This window comes from Epinephelus fuscoguttatus, linkage group LG10 (genome assembly GCF_011397635.1).
Source record: "Epinephelus fuscoguttatus linkage group LG10, E.fuscoguttatus.final_Chr_v1".
Classification (NCBI taxonomy): domain Eukaryota; kingdom Metazoa; phylum Chordata; class Actinopteri; order Perciformes; family Serranidae; genus Epinephelus; species Epinephelus fuscoguttatus.
In genome coordinates this window covers 34,140,056-34,164,500 of record NC_064761.1, presented here as the reverse complement: position 1 = coordinate 34,164,500, position 24,445 = coordinate 34,140,056, and the positions used below count along the sequence as shown (strand labels likewise).

The following is a 24,445-nucleotide window of genomic DNA, read 5'->3' as shown; positions in this document are numbered from 1 at the left end:
TTCTGATGAATTGTGAAGCTGAGCAGGAGCAGTGTGTGAGATTTTCTACTCAAAGACTCAAGTGTATCGAAAGTATAAGTACTGAAATGGAATGATTACACTATAATGAATGCATTTCATGTCGCATTCAGGGGCCGCACAAAATGCTTTATTTAATTCATTCAATACTAATTAATAAAATCCATTTTGACTCTGTTCATTAGGTGCCCTGATAAGCTACTCCAGTAATCCAGCATGCACAATGCCACAGGTAAGGACTGAGGGCCCCGTTTCTGTCTGTGTCATGTTTCAAGTCTACTGCCAGCAGGTTGGTAATCTTCTGTATCTCCACTCGTGAAAAAAGGAAAGTGCAAGTATATATATCAAAGTCATCATAAATGTCCAACTGGTGTAATTTATCAGGGACAGTCCGCTGGCGACACAGAAGAGACGGTATAATCTGCTCCTCCTCATCCTCCAAGTTATCCCACCTTGTAAAACAATGCACCATGACAACTCCTATTTTACGGAGGACTTTATACCCATTAAAGGCTCGGTAAGATTTAAGTTGTAACTTATGCCTACGTTGGAACGATTTTAGCTGGTGCAACCTTGGAAAAATTTTGCCGTTACGTTTAAACAATGCTATGTTTGAACTCATGTAAGCTGGTGCAACCCAGTGCTGGACCGTGGAACTGATATAGCTGAATGATTTACAACAAATATTTGTGTTATTAGTTGCACGTGTGCTTCTTCTGCTCTGACATACCAAAATGTCTGCTTTAAAAGGAGTCAAAGATTCACAGGAAGCTAAATAAGGATGACAGGAGAAGAAACATCGCTGTAATCTTTGGAGGCTCCGACATCTAACCAGTATAAAATGGATCCATCTCCCTCACCAGCTGAGGCTCTCACAGCTAACCTTTATAACCAAGTGTCACTCTGGAGTGGGGTGGCATGTTCACAGCCTGACTCTTGTGTCTGCAGCTGAATTGATAGCCAGACTCTCTGCTCTCTGTGCGTCTCGTGGACGCCCATGTGACTGAGCCACAGAATAGCCTGTTTGCCACCCCTCCTCCTGCTCTGTGTCTCTATCTATCTCACTCTATCACACACACACACATACACTTGCACTGGGATGAGCAAGCCAAAGCGTGCCAGTGTAAGCCCAGCAACGCTCTCGAACTGGAACATCCAGGGAAGAAAATCTGAGGGAAAAAAAAAACCTGCTGCTGAAGGAATGTTTGCAATGCAGCTAATTAAAGAGGCGGCTCTCCTCCTTCCCATACATATATTTACAGTATCTGTAGCTCCATATGTGTGGATGCATGTGATTGGCTGGCTCAGTGTGTTTCTTTCACATCGCTTCTGTTATTTCCAAGTGCCTGCTCCTTATATGTACATGTATCTGTGTGTATATTATGTATCTTATTGCAGCCACATCTCTTCCTTTCCGCATGTCTGCACCTGTTAAGACTGCCCTCAGAGTGTGTATGCATGCGTAGGTATGTGAGAGGGGGTGTGAGTGTGTGACTGCTGGCTGAGACTACAGGTTTTAAGGCACAGTGTGTGTGCAGTGAATGAGTCAGGCTGTGTGTGTCCAAGCATGTGCTTTATCTCTCCCTGCTCGACTCTAAGCGAACCACCGCCATGACGGTTTAACCAGAAACAGACTGATTTGTACCCACAGTACAGTACAGTTGTATGGCTGCCTTTCTGTGCAGTGAATCTCACTGGGAACAACGGTACAAAACCACTATGCTTCTCATATAATGTTTTTATACTAAAACTACAATCATTAACACCCTTAATGGGATCCTATTACGCTCATTTTCAGGTTCATATTTCTATTTTAGGTTTCATCTAGGAGATGTTTACATGCTTAAATGTTCAAAAACACTTTATTTTCCTCATACTGTCTGTGCTGGAACATCTGTATTCACCCTCTGTCTGAAACGCTCCAGTTTAGCACCTGTCTCTTCAAGCCACCCTACCAAAAGAGCCCAGTCTGCTGTGATTGGTCATTCTTGTGTTTATCTGCTACATCACTGCAGCCGGAAAATGACTGTAATGGAGTGTAGCCGCCCTTCATACCGTGAAAACCACTAATAAAAGCTTCTAAACCAAAATCTTCACAACCAGACAAGTTAAATCAAGAACATGAACCAAAATCGTGGAGAAATTAACAACATCGACAACCAAGATTAGATGTTTCAGTGATGTTAGTTTCAGTGATGTTAGCATGTAGCTACATGTAGCAGATCTGGAACAATATAGAGATCCAGTGATCAACATCCAGTATCATCGATGAAAAGCGAAAAAATCAATCCATCTCCTCATCTTTAGGATACACCTTCATTTTGAAATCCCGATTATATGTTTCCTTGACGTTAGCATGTAGCTACATGTAGCAGTTAGGGCTGTAACAATCCATCCATCTGGAACAATTTATTCATTCAGTGATCAATGATGCAATATCATCAATGCAAACTGAAAACATCGATCCGTATCATCATCTTTAGGTTACTTTATTTTGAAATTCTGTGTCACTGTCAAACAGCAGCAGGCAGATGGTAAGTAGCCAAGAGAAAGATGATGACGATAACGCTATTTGCCCGGGAATAAATCAGCAGTGTGGAAATATTTTCGATTTTGTCGAAATTAAGGGTCAACAGACAGAGCACGTGTCGTATGTAAACAATGCTGTTATACCGAGCATCTTGAGCAAGTTCTTGAAGCAACACAGTGACATTAGCTGGTCTGGTTCAATAATACTGGGCTCAAAAAAGTGCATGCAGGCTGAAATTCAATTGCGCTGTTCTGTCGGGAGATGCAATGACTTAAACCAACAGTGCGTAAGAAGTATAAACAGAGGAATAGTCCGCTAGCCACTACGACTAATTTATGCAATATAAAAATGCTTAAGCCAATATTAAGTGAATAGCAATAAATAACTGTTTTGTCTATGAACGATGACAGTTATCATTGTGCCAAACTTAATACTTTTGTTAAATGAGGTTGCTTTTAATCCATGTTTTATGGCTATTGGGAGAAGTTCGCCTTCAAGTTCTATGAAACAGATCATAGTTTGAGTTAAAATAAAAAGAAAACCCTGAGGGCTAACTGATCATACGTGCTCTTTTATGTGTGTTAGTGGAGTAAACTTTACTGCACTTAAGCGGTTACAATCATTTACATTATTTATGTGTCGTTTTTATCATTTATGGCCAAAAGTACAAAAGGAAGGGGTGGCAGCTTCTTCTATAACAGATTGTGGCATATGATATTGGCTCATATCGATCGCAGGCCTCCGAATCAAATCAAAATCGTATCGTGGCAAACTTTGTCATATCAGCAAATATCGTATCGTTGTCCAAAGAATCATTATAATATCGTGATGAAACTAGCAATTTACACCCCTAGTAGCAGTGTACGTAATGTATGTAATGCTTGCAGCAACATGCCTGGAGTATTTAAAAAACTCTGTCACAAGCTGCATGCAGAAGAAAATTGCTGAAAACAGTATTCAGGGCGGTCTGCAGCCTGAAGACTGTGCACACAGGGATTACTTTTACATACATTTACATTAACATACATATATCTAAAACTTCAGCCATGTTTAATATGAACATCTGACATTGTAATATCATATATATGACAGAATATAAGGAAAAGCATAATAGGTCCCATCATGAAAAAACATTTTCCATTCTTTGAAATCAATAAAAAGCAGACAGCTCTTTATTTATTTTACCTCTGTGGACCCACGTAATTATATTTTCTAATATTCATCTATTATCCCTGTCCCCAGCAGCTTGAAGTTAAACACAGACACGAACACCATTACTACAAAGTGAATTATGAGAGAAAAGAGATGGCTTATGAAATAAGAGAGGTGTTTGATCACTTGAGTACGGGCCATGCAGAGCAGAGCTACATTTAAATTTTCGCCATTTGTGCCGGGCTGAAATGTAGTTACATTCTAATTACAAGCAACCGGTTGTGAGTGCAAGTGAAAAAGACACGAAGCCCTGCTGCTATTTCGCAAGAGTGATAGCATAACAGGAATGGAGAGGCATAAAGATGATGAGAGTATATTGCAGAGAAAATAAAAAGGAAGGAGTTATGATAGGGAGATGATGGGATAGAGAGGGGGGGCTTTCATACTGTATGGTACAGAGTGCTATGGGAAACAAGGGTTCTCTAAAAGACACTAGAGTTCAATTTCTAACTATTTTACTATATTTCATGATGAATTTCCCACAAAAATTGTATGAAAACCATCTTCAGACATATGCCTCTCCCCAGCAGCACAGCAGTCTGACATCATATGACATCAGTGTTAACATCCCTCCATTAACCTATGACAGGTACCCAAGTGATTTCATCCTTGACAATGTAAAGAGGCCTCAGAATGAGACAACGAGGAAAAATAGGTCCTACTCCACCATCATGCAGCAGCAGCAGCAGTCTGTAGAGTCCTTCAGGGGATGGAACAACAAATAGACCCATACAAATAAATAGCTCCTAGCTGAGACTGTTGCCCAGGCGGACTGCTATGTGCTGGTTTTAATGGCCCTCTCTTACACCCTTAACAGAGTGGTCCATTATCAGTTGGTGATAGCCATGAGAGGTGAAGCAAAACACAGGTTTATTTATATCATTTTCACACACACAAACCCAGTGTTTGAGGCAGGATATGTGATCACATGTTTAACCCATGTTTGACCTGTTTACATGAGGTTGCTGTTACAGCTTCATACCTGATTGTTGCCAATTCACAGACACACCAACCCCTGTATATTTGCTTAACAGAGCTACATCTGTTCATTCAGACTAAATAAATGTTAGAGTATGTGTTTGGTTTATTGAAATTGTAATAAAACTTTCTGATGTCTGATAAAAATTCTGGATATTAATGTAACCTACAGTAAACAATACAGTAATGTGTCCTGCTTCCACTCTGTTCATTAACACCTATTGTACTGCTTCTTCTCAAGTGTACAGGCTTTTAGTCACACATCATTATATGAAGTAAGTTCTCAGCAACACTAAAACTGTAGTTAAAGAGACACACCGGTTCTTGTCCAAACTTGCTTTACGATGTGCAGGATAGTGCAGATCCTAAGAAGCTCACTCTTAAACAAATAGATCACAAGCCAACTCCAGGTTCTGCTTTCTTGTCTTGAACTCGTCCCCTTTCAAATGATTTACAAGCGGACTTTTCAGTATTAACGGCACACTTTAATTAAAACCGTGACTTGACTGTGCCACTTAACTGTGACACAGAGCTGTTAATAACCTGCGTTGCAGTCTGTGTCCCGGACTTGGGCAGTGTACAACAAATACATAAAAAATATCTGCTCTGATGATCTCTTGTTTCCATGGCGCTCCAATTGAGGTCAAGCAGCATTTTTATGACTAACGCACGTGTGGCTGGAATCAACAGACAGATGCTGCTTTCCACATGTCCTTTAATGCTGCTGTTAAACAGGGCATTAGCACAACTACACTATAAATTACAGTATATGATATAATTTACAGACACACATGCATACAGCAACAAGTATTGACCCACTCATTAATATACACTTCTTGTTTTTAAACTACATTATCTAAAAAAAGGCAGTGATTATATATGAGGGTTCAGTGCATCTGTGTTTAACTGTTAACACATACTGTACAGTAGGCAGCACTGATGCATCTTACTGACAGTGATGTCAAACCCTGATGGGATCAATACTGAGACTCCCCGAGGATGAGCTAAGTAAGAGGCAGCCTTTGAGATGATTGTTTGTTATCTTGGCAGAGGCTAAGTGATGGTGCCGATATCGATTGGGTGTTAATTTTTCATGCCACGACGAAGCAGTGAAATGCTTGTCGGGTCAAAGAGCGTCTGACCTGACCTACTGAAAGCAGAAATCCATAGCTCTGTCAATTTTAAAGAGCGGGGAAATTAACAGGGGCAGCCTACTCAATGCAAAGTGGGGTAAAATACAGTCGGCTCTTGTGTCGGTGTTTTGCCTCGTGAGCAATGCTGTGGGATTGTAATATTATCTCTGACAACAACGTGAGGATGAGATGAGTGTTAGGAGGAGTTATTTGTTCTCTTCTGTGCAGGATGCTGCTGAAGTTCGGATGGACAGAGCTGCCTGGAGGACCTCCTTTTTTTAGAATATGTTAATTCACGGGTTAACCTCAGCCTAGTTCACTTCACACAGGAGAGTTATGCAACAGCGATAGCTGCAGTTTAAAACCGAGGGAAGGCAAACTGATCCGAAATCAGTGACATCAGGCCATTCCACCCTTGAGCCCTTGATCTCGGTAGCTGGCCAGCGAGTTGTGTATTTTTCCATGAGGCCACCAGTCAGCCAGTGTAGTCCTCATCCTCTGTTTCTGACCCAGAACAGAAAAGTGGAGGCAGTGAAGAGGCCTAACTGAGTATGATTTGGATGTACACTAGTGCATCTTAGTGTGTCTTATCAACAAGGATATGACTACATTGCAAATACCTTAAATTATTTTGATGTTCATGTTTCATGTGTTCATGTTTATTGTTGCTTTAAACACTGTGCTGGGAATAATACAACATTTTGGGATACATCCTGTGCTTATTCACTTTCTTGACCTGAGTTAAATAGGATAATCCATACAACTTTCATGTCTGTGAAGTAAATATGAGGCTAGAGCCAGGAGATGATTAGCTTAGCTTAGCTTAGCTGGCCTTAGCATAAACACTGGAAGAAAGGGTAAATAACGAGCCTGGCTCTGTCTGAAGCAACAAAATCTGCACCTCTAAAAGCCCAGACACACCAAACTAGCATCAAAGAACTAGCAGCGACAAAGGCCGACTGTTGCCTGTGTCTCAGCTAAAAAGTTGCACTTGAACACACTGCAAAGACTACAGCTAACGTCCAACTACCACATACATTCTGTGCATGCATGGGAGGAAATAACTCTCCATACCAGCAGGGGGCAATGGTCTGTCATTCAAAAATTGAAATCAGGAGATCATCAGGACGGATTCAAGACATTAGTTAGCCAGCTAGCACATTAGCAACACAACCTGATGTTGATAGAACAAAGGTTATGTACTGTGTGCTAGTGGACAGTAACACAATCACAAACTCTTTCTGCTAGGCTAAAATGGCTTTGTTTCTTTCTCATGCCCTCTTTACTAGTTCTTTGTTTACTTTCCCCACTTGTTTCTCTTCTTGAGTACTGAGCTGGACTGCCAATCGGAGGGATTTCTCTCACTAACAAGCTTCACCGCCAATTTAACATGGCGAATTGGCCGAAACATCAGTGACAGGGGCTGACTTGTGCCAACGTTGAGGGCCCTAAAGCTCATTAAGAAAAAAAATGTGCCAAAAGGTTTGCTTTATCTGTACAAAAACCAAATCTATTTGCCACCATGAGATTGTCAGGCAACCATCAAGGACTTAAGAAAAAAGTTTCAGCACCTTACTCCACATAATAGCACTAAATAAATTATCGACCTTTTCATCTAACTCTTGGCAAGAGAGCCAAAAAGTGCATCACCAAACAATTCTTCTAAAATCATATTTTGTTTTTCTGACCTCCTCAAATGTAATTCAAGTCAAAGGCACACCTGTGCAGATGGCAGACAGTGATCAAAAACATGGATCAGGTGTTCACATGTCACAGTATCCTGGTTTCTTTCAGAGTGATCTAGCGAAACCAAACCAGCAAAAGAGCTTCTCCGTGTTTCTGTAACTAGGACATGATGTTAGCGAGCACACACATAAACAGGATGCCCTAAAAGCCTGGTACTACTGTAAACACACTCAGTGACTCTTTCTACTGCCGCGTAGATGTAGATATCTGTGTGTGCATCTAAGTGTATAAATAATCCCTCTCAAGTGACCATTCCCCCTCGATCAGTGCAGGGCTACTTGGAAGGCGACACTAATAATTAAGGAGTCATCAACTTCCTGATGCTAAGCTTTTCAAAGAGGCTTTAAGCGTTCGTTGCAATTACGGCACTCTGGCAGAATAATATCCTTACAGCTTATCCTTATTGCTGCTGCATGTAAACACACACAGGAGCAAACACAGCAACAGAAACAGGCCGAGATACACGCATGGTAATACCAGCTACTTAGGGACTACAGTAGGAAAAATATCTGAACTCTAAATGCATTAACACAACTTAAACTGGCGTGGTGGTGCCAGCACTCATCCACAAACTTCCCCCTGAAAATCGTTTCCCCTCAGCAGTGCTGTGAACAAAGCGGCGTGCAGAGAGGGGAAAGCTGCTCCGTCCTCTGCTGTCAGTGCATATCATGCACTTTGTATAATACAGTGAATGTGTGGAGGAAGCAGGGGCTGGAGAGGACAGCTTTTCACTATGCCAAGTCATCCATTACGATCAATGGCAAGCAAGCGGGCTTAATAAAAAGCTTCCTGCCTTCTGCTGGCGCAAAAAAACATCCCTTTGAGACATTTAGCTCAGAGCTAGATGATGAGCAATGCACAACACTGTCTGCATACAGGCGAACTGCTGCTGCGTCCACATGAAAGAGCCTTTGAGAAATACTGCAGGGCTGTAAGTAAATATTTTCTTCTTATTCATCTGTTGATTCTTTCTTGTAATTGTTGATTGTCAGACAGTAGTTAAAAATGCAGATGGCAATTAACCTTTTGCTAAGCCCCGCCCCTTTGTGATGGTCCGACAAGCTGTCAGAGTAAGCATGGAGCCCACACTGTAACTAGCTGCACTCCCTGGAGAAACATTATCATATTTTTGGAAAAACGAAACAGTGATTCCCGAGAGAAGCAGACAGAGGGGTCTACAGTCTGTGTTTGAAGGATATATCCAGGATGTCAAACTGACTCAGCAGCAACAACAGGTTAAAAAGACAAAGATAGTTAGAAGCTAAAGCCGAACTATAGGCTACAGATCACAGTGTTAAAGTGAACCACCACATCACTGCTGATCGCCACACAAGACAATGAATATAAAGGGAAAATTTGCCAATATTGAACCAGCTGCGTGGCATCGCAGTGTGTGCAGATGAACAGTGTTTGGCTTTGCCCCCGTGCTGCTGACAGCACCCGGACCTCCACCGGAAGCCAAATACCGTTCATCTGCACACACTGTGATGACACACAGCTGGTTGAATATCAGCAAAGTTTCCCTGCTTCCCTTCACTGGTTCCTGTACAGCAGGGTCGGTCTTTTATTCACTGTTACAATCATTAAAAAGCAAAAGCAGCATGTGTATACATTGAGTAGGCTATATCTTCAGTAGCTAGCTAGCTAACCCTACACTTTTCAGGGTTTGATTTTGGTTTGGGAACAGGGAAGAAACATACACTTTTTTCCAAGCTCTCCAGGTAACGAGTATCATTAATACATGACATGCCCCAGGCACAACATTTAGCTCCAAATCCATAAAACCAGCCTGAAAATGAAGGAAATCTGAAACGATTGCATTAGAGTCAATGAAGCACAGCTGTGTTGTTGTCGGACCCTGGTCTGCTACGTTATGATGCGCTAATAGAAGGTATTTTTGTTTGTTAAAGCTGCTTATTGCATACTGAATGATTGCAAACTGAGCTCTGTGGATTTTGGCTGTTGTTTATACTGAAATAATTGAAAAAATCTGTCACTGAATAATTACTGTAATCATTTACCAAAAAAATACAGGCTAAAAAACAGACATATGAAAACTTAGCATATCCTGTCATTTCATACAAGTTGAACAACAGCCATTTTGAAGAGAAAAACAGCAGCAGTACTGATTTTCCTCTCCTTTTAATCAGATAAAAACAGAGTAAGCACCACTTATGTTTTTTAAGACAACAATCATTTGCAGAGCTGTAAAACAACACGCTACATTCCCAAACAGACCGACACCTATCATTTTCAGCTCAGGCCTTTTCCATAGTTTAAGAGCTGGAAACACTACACACCAACACACTCGCTCCAATAACCCCAGTTGGCCGGGGCGTGACTGTGGGTCACCCAAACACACAAGCAGACGGAAACCTACATGCAAATCCAGCTAAATCACGGTCACTATTACTTTACTATCCCTAATCCCAATCCCATTCTCTTTAGTCTACTAGACAAACCGTCTGGATTATCAGGATAAGATGGCACCGACGCAAGGACAGGTGGAAGTCAAGAGGCCGTCTGTCTGTTTTTCTGGGTTGCTGGCTGGCTATGCTCTGCTTCAGTATTTAGGGAAGTGACTGTAGGCACCAGGACTGAAAAGTGTAAGTGCCTTGAACTTGCATTCTTTCTAATGACCAGCTGGGGACAAATCCACTGTTTGCAAAAGGAAGTCAGATTATATAGAAGTCAATGAGAAAATTACCATACTGCTCACTCAGTAGACAACTTCCCAATGAGTTTATGGTCCCAACTGCTAGTTTCAAGCCTTAATCAATACAGCATGATTGAAATTCTATTTTCACTTTGTAAATTATGGTCCCACTTAGAGTGAAACAGACATTTAAGCAGGGTGAGTTTAGGGTAAGGCTACCTTGTGAGTTGCCACCACTGGTGACCTTTCAATCAGGATAGAGGTGTAGCAATGCATATCCTTTTCAGCTTCACCCTCTCGCTTAAAAAAACAAACAAGATGGCGACTGCTAAAATGCCACACTCAAGGCTTCAAAATGGCAGTCCACAAACCAATGGGTGATATCACAGTTGCTACTAGTGATGGACATTTTAAGCAACTTCCATATTTGAGTACTCACATTTAATCATTAAAGAGAACTTGAGCTCGACTCTGTCCCCTTAGTACCCATTAAGTATTTTTAGCTGTCTGATGCTAACAGTTAGCCCTGTCACTGTGTATATGTGTGCGGGTTGACTCTCCCTAACCGTTCCCTGGTTCGGAGCTCACACTCCCACAGTAGTAGTCTCATGGTAAACAGAGAGTGCGGCAGTGGAGCAAAGCGACAAACTGCAAACAGCTCTACAATAAAATAGGACTTAATCCATTTCTATTGGTTAGATAAAAACAACAACAACAACAAAAACAAAATTATGTTCACATGTGGAGAGTTGGGCCGCGATTATATGTTGAACGAATACAGTACTCATGCCCATCTCTAGTGGCTACATCCACTTTGTTTATACAGTCTATGGTAACAATGCAATAGGGGTGCCCATTGAAAGTCGGAGATTGGAATCCTCAATTGGAAACCCCTTAGTTGATTGAGATAGGTTCAAATCGCGCAGTCAGCTCGTCTGTGCGCTGTGCAGTGTACTTCTGGGGATGCTTTGGTCCCCAGATTTAGCTGCCGAGTGAGCACTCTTGACTTTCACATTACTCTTTGGTTCAAGCAGCTGCGGACGTGATGCAGCTGCACAGAAAAGGAGAAACTTTCCATAGTAAGGCTCCGAGATGACATTATCTTCTCTCTTCTGCTTGGAAGTGGTGAATTTACAGCTAAGAGACACTTAACATCTCTGTAGTGTCAGCAAAAAAATGCTGTTGCACATTTCCGATCTGTCTTTAGCACCATTAGCTTGTTTAGTTCAAACTTTAAAACTTAATATGGAAAAAAATATGAATTGTTAAATATTCGTATTTAACAGCCAAATCTGATTTGACTGACATAACTCTGAGTCGGGTAAAGCCCTACAATGCAGCTGCAGAATAATTGATTTCTTTAAACAATTTAAAGGTCACTGCTGATACCAGGTAATGGCTGTATTTCTGTTACATAAACAGGCACATTTTCCACATTTCTCTGCTGTTAAAAGGTTAACAAAAATCTTTTGATAAAAGTGCACACATCATTAAAATGCCACAGCTGCCAGCACTCTGCCCCTGCCGCCTGCCTTCACCATCCAAATCCATTTATTTAGCATTCGAACTGTCAGTGAGAAGTGACTAAAATGACTGGCTTGGCAGTTACTGACAGCAGCTAATAACTCCGACCTAAATCTCGCCTCCGTTCAGGAGGAGCTGCGACAGTTACATCTTCATTTCACACTATGCTTCCCACTAATGGAACAGGTGGGTATGAAAGTGTAATTTTGCCTTGGAGAGGCCTGAAAGCTTGGCGGACTTTGAAATGGAAATTCAAAGTGAGGAGATGCAGTCTAGCTGCTCAGCCAAGTCCTAACAGAATATTATAAGCACCATATAGTGATAGTAGCTGCTTTTTACACACGCCACAGGGACACAAACATGTGCGTACACCTTCAGAGGTCAATACAACTGCAGTTCCTCACCGTCAGCTATGCAGACATCTACCTGTGTGTTTGTGGGAATGTGATGCCTGCCCACAGTGTGAGTCAACACGTAGTCTGAGTCAGTGCAAACACACATCAGGAGAGGAGTAGTAATATTCACAATGTCAGTGAGCATTTTCTCCTGGACACAAGGCTAGTGGGGATGCTATATTGGATTGATATGTCAAGAGTGTGTGTGTCCTACACTCCCTCGGGGACGTCTTGCTGCTCTTGAAGAGACTGGCAGGGACCCTGTTCTCTAGGCAAAGCTAAAAACAGCTCAGTCCTCCCGGCTAAATCGCACACAAACACACACAAGTGCTCAAACTCTTATGCAATGTCAGTATGTTTTTCATTACTGAGCTCCCAGATCAGAACCGAGCTTAGCAATCCTCGCTGATCCTCGAAACGCAGAGAAAACGGTCCTTTTACGGAGCAGAGAGGAGAAGAGGAGACGAGAGGAGAGGAGGAGAGGAGCGGAGTGGAGAGGAGTGGGTACAGAGAGAGTCATGGGAGTGGATCATAAAAACAAACAGGGTGGTGATCAGCCTGTGTGCTGCTGTTTCTGCTGAGAGCAGCATCTTCTGCCACTGGTGACTCAGTGGAGGGTGATGTACGCTAACTACAGAGGGAGCACGGTTGCAATACAGCGTGGGTAACTGCTGCTTATACCTGTACAGAACAATACACACACGCATACACACACCTGCAGATTTAGTTTGACATCTGGGGCTCGGTGCATTATCTAAATGTGACATTATCTAAATGTCATGAAGCTGTGGAGCAAATGACTCCCAACAACAGCAAAGTTGACTTAAATTGCTCAAGTTGCCCATGAGCTTCAGCCTCAACGACAACAACAATCTACCATAATCCAAATGCTGTGTGGCACTGCATTTATCCCAGCATGCCCCTCAAACATGTTCCGCCACACAGACCACCTCTGCATGCTGCCGTCTGAATGAACACGGATGATCTGACACCGCTGTCGTGTATCAGCCTCAGGTATACAGTCGGTTACTCAGCAAGGTGTGCTCTTATCATTTACCATCCTGCCTACACAAAGCTGCCTCTGTGCACAGCGTGAGGATGCACCACCTGTGGTTTTGAAGAGAAATCTTTTTCCACAGCTACTGCATAGACACAGATGAATACCCACGGAAAAAAACGAAAAGGCCTTTTGCAAAATACAATGCAGCGAATAGCACCACCCGCAGCCGCTGATCTACCTCTGAACGGTATAGAAAATGAATCCTGTTCTCCAGGCGGCCTCCAGAAACGTGGAGGATATCTATCTGTGGAGAGAGCCAGGAGAGGAGCAAAGAAAGTATTTTTCCCTTGCACTGTGAGAAAAGCAATAATCACACACTGATGGGATTTTGGAGCAGAGCATGTTACAAGTGTGACATCACTACCTGGAAAACATTAGACGTAAAAGCATTTACTAACGCTGCAAGAAAATTGATTGGACATCTATTAAATGTTACCAAATGATTGCACTTTATTACATAATAGCCTGATAATGATTCTGTTTTATGGGGAGGTCTGTAAAAGGAGACAGAGTGAGCAGATTAAATTATACTGTGCACCACAATCTGTCCTTAATATGGCTTTGCACCTGCTTTATCTCCTTCCCTTATTCGCACAATCCTTCCTAATATTTTGCATATGCATAAAGCTGGTGAATATATGATGATGACAGGTGAGCTGTGCTTCCGCTTTAGGATCAGAGACCTGCACCCAGTTGGATACCCGCAAAAAAGTTGTGTAACATAAAAAAATATATTTGTGGGTACAGGGATTGGTAAGAATGAAAAAAAAATGAGTGCAGACAGCAGGTGTGAACAAAACTAGTTTTAGTTTTTTCTGGAAAAATAAAAAATGTAAATGATTGTGATAATGTAATTGAGAAAACCTGCGACACAACTTGTGCTCGCCATCCTGTCATCGAGCTCAGCCAGTGAAAGAGACTTTTCTCCAGCTGGATTTGTGACTCAAAAACAAGAACCCAGCTTAAACCAAGGACCGTAGACAATGTTCTTTTTCTGCATTGCAACCTCAGCCTTGTGAATAACAATATGGTTGGTGATTGATTCTGCCATTCATTCATTTTCCTTAACCACTCATCCTGCTGGTACACCCTGGACAGGTCACCAGACTATCACAGGGCTGACACATAGAGACAGACAACCATTCACACTCACATTCACACCTACAGACAATTTAGAGTCACCAATTAACCTGCATGTCTTTGGACTGTGGGAGGAAGCTGGAGTACCTGGAGAAAACCCACGCTGACACAGGGAGAACATGCAAACTCCGCACAGAAGGGCTCCCCCACCCTGGGTTTGAACAAGGAACCTTCTTGCTGTGAGGCGACTATGCTAACCACTGCACCACCGTGCAGTTAAAATAAAGCACTGTAAAGTCAGTGACTGTGTAACCTGTGTGTTTAACCACAATCAGGTCACAGGACTTACATTAACAGGTCGTGACAGGTCCAGATATGACATGGATATAACAGGAAATGGGTGTCAGGACGCAAGAGCTGTGCAGGACCCTGGTCAATATGTGTATTTAATAAATAAAATGCACGTCACTACAGTTGGCACAGGGCATGTCAAAAACTGTGCGCCAAAAGCTAGTAAATCTCCCACTGACAAACCAATCTGACCAGCCAGATAGTAAATCCAACACAAACTTTTTTCCAACTCGTCCTACACTTTTTAAAACTGAACATAATCAATTTTCTAAAAAGCTTATATGAGGCTTATCTCAGCATCCATTAGGCAGCAGGCAGGGTACACACTGTGCAGGTCACCCGTCCATCACAAGGCTGACACACATAGACAAACACATTAACTACAAGCAATTTGGAGCTTCCACCTCACCTCACATGTGTGTTTTCAGACTGTGGAGGAAGCAAACACAGACTCAGGGTAAACATGCAAGCACAGAGAGGCTCCAGCTGCCTAGATAAATCCAGGATGGTATTGCTATGAGGCGACCATGCTACTGACCCTACGTGTGACCCAAATGGAAGCTCCCCTGGCTGGTAAAGTGTTAGTGCCACTGCTGTCAGAGTTAGCTCTGCAATCACCTAACTTCACTACTACTGCTGCAGTGAATATCCTTTCTAATTTTCTCTGCTCCACATTTGAGCCCAATTACTGAAGCAGGCGCCACTTGAATCCTAAATCTATGTGGCTGTTTAAGATGAGTTTGACAGCTTCATGCTCCAGGTGCTGATTATGAAATAATAATAGCCTGCGCAGTGGGCACAGTAACTCTCCTAATTGAAAACAGCAGGGCTTCGCCTTATTCCTCCTCTGAGGGATGGCAGGGCAGCATGGCACTGCAGTCATGTCGTGTAAAACTGAGCCAGGGCCTCATCCAGTGGCACATATAACCTTTTTACAGCAGCAAAGTCACCACAACAGACAAAAATACAGCCTTGAATTCTTTAAACGTCTCTCCTCCCTATCTGTGTCTCCATCCCCTGTATTTACCCCCCCCCCCCGACACACACACACACTCATCTTCCCAGCAGCTATCACTCAGAAAATGAAAAACCCGGGCCAAGCAGCACAAGGACAGACAGGAGCAAACACTGTGGTGTCTGTTTAAAATAGCTACCGTGGCGCACACATCCCCCACTTGCAGACAAAATCAGCAGAACGTAAGACGTAACTGAACTGCGTCATCCTCTGCGTAAAATAATATGACATCAAAAAACCTGGCGCAGGGTCAAAATCCTATATAAGCCCTTGCATTGGCCGCCGGGATACAAACAGACACTGGCACGCACACAGAGGGAGAAAGAGACAGAGAGGGAGGGAGAGACCTTGCAGAAGCAAATAGATGGTAAATTCCACAGAAGGCAACCACCCTTTGTGCCTCCGTCAGCAATTCTGACAGGCCTTGCCTAAAGTGGAGGACAGAGGAAAACACAAAGGGACTGATGGATAGTGAGTGGCTGAGAGGAGAGGAGAGAGGAGAGAGGAGACCACAGCCAAGGTTGAAGGTGAGAGGAGTTGAGTACGAGTATAGGGGGAGCAGATAAGTGAGATCAATGCTGTCATGCTGACAGGAGACTGTAGGGACAAATTACGACTGCCTGCCTGAGGATGAGGAGCTCTGAATGGGACTAAATGCTCAGACAGACATTTAACAGCCAGCTGTGACACCCACACACTGCGCCGCATTCACACATTCAGAGCAGCTGAGCCGAGCAGCCTACAATTACACGAGATGTGACATTAACCAAGCTCTCAGGTTGAGCACTTTGACGTGTTACGTGAGCATCTACAGTTTCCAGGAGCTGAAGGGAGTCGAGCGAGACCTATTCAGCTGACGTTTCCATTCATTCCTATTAACCAGTGCCGATGCTGAGCAGCCTTTAATGGACTATCCCTTTAAGACCCTTCAGTGAAACATGTTGCATGGGAGTCACAGTGTGATGCACACCTACCCCTCCCTGCTGCAGGGCTGCAAAAGCTTTGTATCAGAGGAGGAGACACTCGAAGCTACTGCAGATTACCAACACAAAGAATAAGATCAGGTTAAATTTAGGCTCACATGTACTGCGCTAATTACTTTCAAACATTGATAGAATCTATGATAGAGCAGTGTTGTGTCTGACAATATCATCTGCTTGGAGGTGATGTGTTTGTTCATTTATTGTCATCGATATAGATTAACATTATCAAGAATTTGATAACATTTCAAAGAACAGAGTAAAGAGTTTCCACTCTATTAGCCTACATGGCACCCATAATTATCGTTTTTTATATTTATCTGTATTTATAAGAGCAGTGTGTAGGATTTAGTGGCATCTAGGTGTGAGGACTGCACATTGCAACCAGCTGAAACTTCTCCTGTGTGCCAAATGTGAGCTCCTAGTAAGGATTCCTTCAGTGTTCATTGTTCAGGAGGTTTTTACCGGAAGCCAAATTATCCACAGAGGTCTCTTAAATTCCAAAATCAAACTAACTAGGTGATTAAAACTGGTATAAACACTGAATAAAGCAGTTTCAGGATATAAATCTGTGTTTCTATGATGCTGTTCGGCTGTTCGTGGAAGGGCTGCTAACTACGGTGGCCAATGCGAAAGCACGAATGGCCCTATAATGAGCCAGGGTTTGGTCCATTCTTGGCTACTGTGGAAAGTAGGGCTGTCCCATAATAGTCGACCAAACGTTAGTCGACCAGGAAGGTCATTAATCTGATAAGATTTTATTGGTTGCTTAGTCGCAAAGCCAAAAAGAAAAGACTGTTAGCAGCTGCGTCTTGTCAAAATCAATAATAAACTATATGACTGGATTATGTGGTAATTTAATTTGAAAGGGCAGACACAGGAAGTGGCCACACTCAGCAGTCAGACAGGAGTCACATTAATTTCCAGGGCTGGTACCTGCGGTTGTTCCACAGGCTAGTTAATAACATGTCGGGCAACTCAAACCATTGTGTTGCCCCGCCTAAAATATATCATTTAATAACTGACTTAATATCGTAAACATGCGGGCGACTAGTCGACCAATGGCCCTAAATGATGAATATCGGTCGACTAAGAAAATTCCTGCTCCCTACGTAGATATAAAAGACTCATTCTAAGGTAACGAGAACACAACAATTATTACTATTTTCAGGTGATTATACACTAAAGAAAACATACTTATTATGTTATATTCCATTTCTTCAATTTCTGCCAATATATCCCCCTAATCTTACACACTGGACCTTTAAGCTCTGACATATTTCAAAGACAATTTTGGCTGCTTTGATCAGGAATTCTAGGAAAGGTGTTAGTTATAAATATTAATGAGTGAAATCACACACATGGCAGAACTACAGTTTATTTTAGAATCAGTGTAGTAGTGTTAGTGTAATAGCAAATAGCTTTGAAAGGAGAATAAGTCCTTGTTTCACTGGACGACTTGTTTCAAAGTAACTAGACTGGCTTTTTCTTTAATGGGACGTCAAGCACTGGTGAATTGCTGCTCTAATATCATATTGGAATGGTGCCGCATGGATGATGGGTGTAATTGAAATATGCCTTGTCTCAGCAATATTTAAAACCAACTCAGCCGACAGCATTAGCCGAGATTAATAAAGCTGAGGTTAAATGAGGTAACAAGGTTTCAGATGTTGGTGTGTTAAAAAACGAGAGGCTTAAACAGAGCGGTGTGTTTCAGTCTTCGTCACTGTCACAGTGTCATCACACAGATCACATCGTGTTAGGAAGATTTGTCCTCTACTGCTTTACTATATCTTGCTGCTCTCTCAGCCAACCTCAAGTAAAGCAAAATACAAAACAGATAGGTGAATGCCAGCTGTGGGTAAAACACCAACCTGAATACATTTGGCAGGGAGAGGCGTACTCAATAATACATCTGCTTAACACTGCTCATCTGCACGTGCAAGCTCACACTCTCTTCCTCCCTCCAGTAACTAAGGTCTGTGTTTTCCATTGCATGCAAAGGTTCACTGACTGAAAAGGTACACACTTGTGAAATCACCCTGAGTGCATGAAACACGTGCCAGCAAGCATGCCAGAAAAAGAAAGCATCTGCAGCCAAAGGCGCCTAGAGACTTTTTCAGTTTTCATCATCTGATACAGCTAAGCTGGATGAGTGGCCCTCACCAGACAGCTCTTTGATTCATGAGCCTGTTCTGAGCTCTTGTCAGAGTCAGCACTTTCCTCACCAGGGACAATGAGAAGCATCAAACTGTGATGTACAGTGACCAGTGAATGCAGCATGACTGATTGCTGTTAGACTCAAAAGCCATACGTGTATTTACAGTACACACATGGCTATATCAAGTAACACTGTATCACTTACACAGGTTAGTAGCTTCAAACTATATGTTAATGATGCAGTTGTTTATTATAATGATTAAATAAGCTGCTAAACAACTGCAACTTGCTTTGAACAGTCCCATGATAGAGTTGTATTGAATACATGCAAAACCCTATTATTGATTTCCAAATAAAAACCGGTTAATTTGAGAATTATCAAAATGTACGCTTCTTTCTGTGTGAGAAGACAGCATCACTGGCTCTTGTTTGTTTTTTTAAGGCAGTTTAAATACGCCTCATCATTCTAACTAACTTCACCCTTTTACATGGAAATCTTCAGGTAGTCAAACCTGTCCTGATGACTGATTTAAGCAACACAAAATAAATAAAGAACTTAGAAGGCTTACTTTCCCACACACAGCTCCATCATCCTGGAATAATGTATGACAGATATATATATAAAAAAACACAATTAATCTTATCTTAAGTCCACAGCCAAAGCAACGGCTGAGAGGAGGGTACTTATTACTTCTTACCTCCCTCACCTCTCATCACTGATACGCCCTCAACAAATGCAGCCTGTAACCCTATGGGACAAACAGCCACAACACACCGCAGTGACAGAGCAGCTAATGGCCTCAAGAAACTGTGACTAAAAAAATTCAAAGGCTGATGTGGATATTTGAGAGTTTAAAAAATCTGATAACCATGCGTTGGCTAATATTCACATTTAAGCATAAACAAGTGCTTTTATATGGATCCTTAAAGTTGGTTATTACAGATTTTTAGCCTCTGCTTTGAGCACTGAGCAGGACATTTTGCAGTTGGACAATATACTTTAGCTCTCTTGCTTTTCTATATTGCAATATCTTGTTACTTTTTATCCAATATACTGCATACACAATACCAATATATGATGAAAAAAATCTACTTATAGCAGCCTGACAGATTTCTATCTAATAAGCCTTTTAAACAAAACAGATTTCTGATGCATCAGGGTACAAAAATGCAGGTGTAAATAATAAAATTGATGATGGCTGAGTTCCATTTAGCAGCTCTAGTTTCAGTGTCCTTCATTGCATACAAAGATGGATGACATGATAACACCCCGAAAGTGCAGCCAAAACATCTTGATGACTCCATGGTGCTCCCACCTCCATTTTAGTGGATGGGACATGGGCCAAACTAGGGAACAAAGTCCACATCAAAAAATAATAAAAATGGCTTGTGTCATTTTAGGTATTTGTCATCATGCTTTTAATCAGTTATTTGATGCTCTGAAAAGGGGTTTGACGTCATGACTGACAGCCATATGTGCCTAGTGGTGTCCTCATGATCAATGGTGCAGCCCATGATTGGTTGGGTGGGAGCTTGATTGTGCAGAGTTGCTACTGCTCAGACTCAGGCTCCCACTGACGTCACCAGTGCAAGATGGCAGCAGATATTTTGGCTTCATATTTGTACAGTGGGATTGAGCAAAGACACGTTTTCCATCTTTATATACAGTTTTTATCCTGATATTGTGCATGATGTCTCACTGTCACACTGTCACGGCTTACTGGGACACTTAAAGAAGTACTTCACCGCTGGAAAGATGACCTTATAATAAAACTAGGATGTCTATGCAGTAGAAAGACATAAATACTTTAGAAATGGGTGCTAAAAAGAAAGCTTTTTCTCGAGAGGGAGAAGACCTACAAATACCAGAATGCACTGCGCTGCACCACACCAATAAAAGGTCCCGCTGGTGGGTGACATAATGTAAATACAACCATTTGAAACAATGGCGGCTGGCTAGCAAGAAACAATCTCGCATTACAGTATGACAGTAAGTTAAAACATGTTTCTAAAAACCCTTAAGGCGAGATAGAGACAACACAGTAACAGAATCTTTGTTTATATTTGATCATCGCTGCCTATGTTGACTGTGTAATCTCAGTTTTTTCAGCCTTCATTTTCACTGTGCAGGAAACCGTATGGCGCCCACTTCTGTTCACAAACTCTAAACTCTAACGCTAAAAGGAACATTTAATGGAAGTTGTTTTTCAACTACACTCATGCCATAGAACAACAGAAAAACACACCTCAAAGATTTCAGATGGGTTTACAAACGGTGAAAATTAGCTATATGGCTTATGGAAATAAGGAACTCCGGACGGCACTCTGTCAGAAGACTCCACTCACAAATATCCGCATGGGACTGAGCTCAAAATGCAATGCGCTGTCAATCACAAAGGGGTTCAGCCTTTTCCAATTCCTCCAATCATCATGCATACACCGAGCGTCCTCTCCCGCCTACCGCTCCATTAGGTCCCAGGGAAGCTGAGCCTCCCTGGAAGTGACGATTTTGTCGCATTTATCCAATGACCGTCTCACTTTGCTGCATGAAAAAAACCTGCTCAGTGCTGTCTCATAGGAATGCTTGGAGGCTCCGCGTCCTCCGTGCTGACACGAGAATGTATGACAGGGAGGTCGCGTTTGAAAACTGGTGATAAATAGCCGACGTTTGACCATCATAGTCATGATGTTAAATGCATCCTAGTGCACGTTTAATGCAATGTAAATTCTTATTTTAATGTAAATTCAATAGTGCATATTTGACCATTTCTTCATCATTTTAGGGGAAGTTCAGCCTCCCTTGTTGTCTCAGAGCAATCGCTCCTGCTACAAACACAGGCAAGAAATACAGTAACATAGTCTTTATATACTCGATCAGCACTGTCTAGCTTTACTGTCTGACTGAATTTTGGTCTGAGGTTGAAAGAGAGAGAAAGAGAGGGGCGGGTCTGTCTCTTGATCCACTGCTATGCTCTTTGTGTCCATGGTGGGGGCATGGGTGGCAGGCAATTCAAAAGTAGTACAGCTTGTAGCTCGAAAAACAGCGTGAGGGCCAGCGAAACGAGGTGAATGAGAGATATCTAGGCACTGGTTAGGTGGAGGGAAGTTTACCACATTGTTTTGATACAGAGCAGGTTGGGAATCGGCGATGTATCCCTTTAAATACAGCGGTGCCATTGTAAATGTTATTAGCAACACCTGTGCTTTTCCTACTGTAACATATACATGTCTGCTGACTACAAATGTCCTCTGTGTGTCTTAGGAAGGGAGGAACCCTGATATTAGAATATTATAATGTCTGGTCTAATGGCTTAGTGCCTCATCCTGTCACTGTTAGCCATGGTCTCTGCAATTTGGCCATCAGCCCTCCTCTTTGTAGAAATGTGTACAGCTCCAGTACATGCCAAGATGGTGGCAAACAGTAAACCCAAAATGAGCCTTTAATGGGTGATGATCATGTTTGTTTAATTTGCTACAGCCTGTGGATGACAGGTGGTGATAAGTCTGGGTGCCTAAGGGTGGAGAAGGCGGGGGGGGGGGGGGGGGGGGGGGCTGAGAGAAATTTGTTCCCAGGGAGGAGGTGACCACAAATCCTAGCTGCACCCCTGGCTCTGTCTATATGTCAAGCCCAGTAATGAGATATACAGCTATACTATATACATATCATATTGCTCTTCCATATATCGATTCATACGTAGCCATGGTTTGCTGTGTTGCTGGCTACACACGACTCCAGCTATATGAATGTACTCCACACATTACACGGTGTATTATACGTTAAAATGTAAGCGTCTAACTTTACCTGCTGCCCACATCCATTCAGCTAAGTTAGCTACTAGCTTAACGTTAGCTTACCAATTCCTTGCTAGCAAAGATGAGTCGGGAATTTCTGTTCACAGCAGTGGCATCAGATGGAAATGGATGTCAGGGTGATGAAATAAACATGAACACGGACACGGTTTATATGAGAGAAAGCTGGAAAAGTACCCATGTCCGCGGTGTCCATCCCGTAGCTAACTCCGACGACCGTGTCACCATCATCGGATGCTGCGGCCCCGGATAGCGGACTCCCGTCCCTGGCCTCCGACAGCCCGACCGCTCCCTCGGCTGCTGCCTCCATTCAGCCTCCCGGAGGAAAAACAGGCAAGCCCTCCTGATGAAAGACCCACAGCGGCGGCGCGATCCCGGTGAGAGGACGGAGGAGAGTGTGGCTCGGTGCTCAAACGCAGGAATGTGTGATAGTTATCCGCAACGGTCCCTTCATCTGTGCGGTGTTTCCTCACGACGGCGGAGCAGCGTCCGTCCGCTCCTCTCAGGTCGACTGCACCGCACTTGCTGCCGCTACTGTGCTGCTGCTGCTGCTGCTGCTGCCTGGGTTTTAGTGCCGGACACCGCGGCGCCCTCTGCAGGTGGCTGAGGGAGCTGCAGCCAGGAGCTCAGCGCGTCCTCTCGGGTGCTCTGAATCACACGCAGAGGTCAGCTTCAAGTGATGGAGTCTGAGTGGTTGCCATTACATTTACGCAAGCTCTTAATCTGTCTGGTGAGTCAACAGCTCTTTGTCATATATTTTGCTTTATTTGTATCCAAAAGCTTAAACAGAGACAGAAAAGTAGCTGCCAGATAGAGAGATGGTTTACTGGTTAATTGGGTCATAAAAAAAAAAAAAAAAACTTTGGACCTCTGCATCTTAATTACACAGTGTTGTGTATCAAATTCAAATTCATATTAACTGGGTCTTCAACAGGAGGTCCAGGACCCCTAGTGGGATCATCAGAGTTACTGCAGGAGGGCCACCAAGTCATTGTTTTTACCCCAAAGCCATTACAACACTGAACACTGCACTGACATCACACAGCCAGTAATAATTAATATTTACGTTATGTGCAATAGCTTTATTCAATTATTTATTTTGTGTGCAATAATTCTGACTTATTTTATGTTCACTGCTTGTGTGTGCGTATGTGTGCGTGTGTTTAGAGTATGAAATGAATGATATCTTTATCTTATCTCCTTTATTATTTATCTCTTACTTTTATAATGAGATCTGTTTTATCCCGGGCATTTTTTAAAAAGTGTTTTTTAAATATAAACATTAGAATATGTCTGAAAATGCACATGAACATGAATCCTATCATATTTTGCAACAACCTGCAAAGTGAATACAGGTCAAGCAGCCAAGAGCTGATGCGGCCCTCTGCTTGAAAACCTCCATCTGCCTTGTTTAATATGCAATGCAATTTCATACCCTGAAAAATGTCAAAACCCCCTGTTATATTGGATACATAGCCTTGACAAAATGTGTTAAGTTTTTGACACCAACAGTAAGCGTTTCCCTTTATTCAGGTGCTAACAGCTCTATCATCCGGAAAGCAGGCTCAGTGCTGGGCAGGAGCCTGGACTCGGTGGAGACCATCACAGAGAGATGCCTGAGGAGCAAGATGCAGGGCATACTAGACTGCGATAATCATCCACTGCACTGCATCTTGGCTGGACAGAAAAGCAGCCGCAGCCATCGTCTCCTGTCACTGCGGTGCAGGACTGAGAGGCTCAGGAGGTCCTTCATCCCGACAGCCATCAGACTCTTCAACGCCTCAGTTGGGGGAGGGA

The 24,445-nt window shown here is 42.7% G+C and overlaps 1 protein-coding gene across 2 annotated transcripts in view; it reads right to left on the bottom strand.

Moving 5' to 3' along the window:
- pip5k1ca (phosphatidylinositol-4-phosphate 5-kinase, type I, gamma a) overlaps positions 1–23,214 on the bottom strand; it is a 76,034-nt gene extending 52,820 nt beyond the window's left edge. For both annotated transcript variants that reach the window (XM_049587699.1, XM_049587700.1), the window contains exon 1: positions 22,826–23,214. In XM_049587699.1, the coding sequence (XP_049443656.1) occupies positions 22,826–22,958 (133 nt within the window). In that variant the 5' untranslated portion in view covers positions 22,959–23,214. The remainder of the gene's footprint in view (positions 1–22,825) is intronic.
- Positions 23,215–24,445: the final 1,231 nt, after the last annotated feature.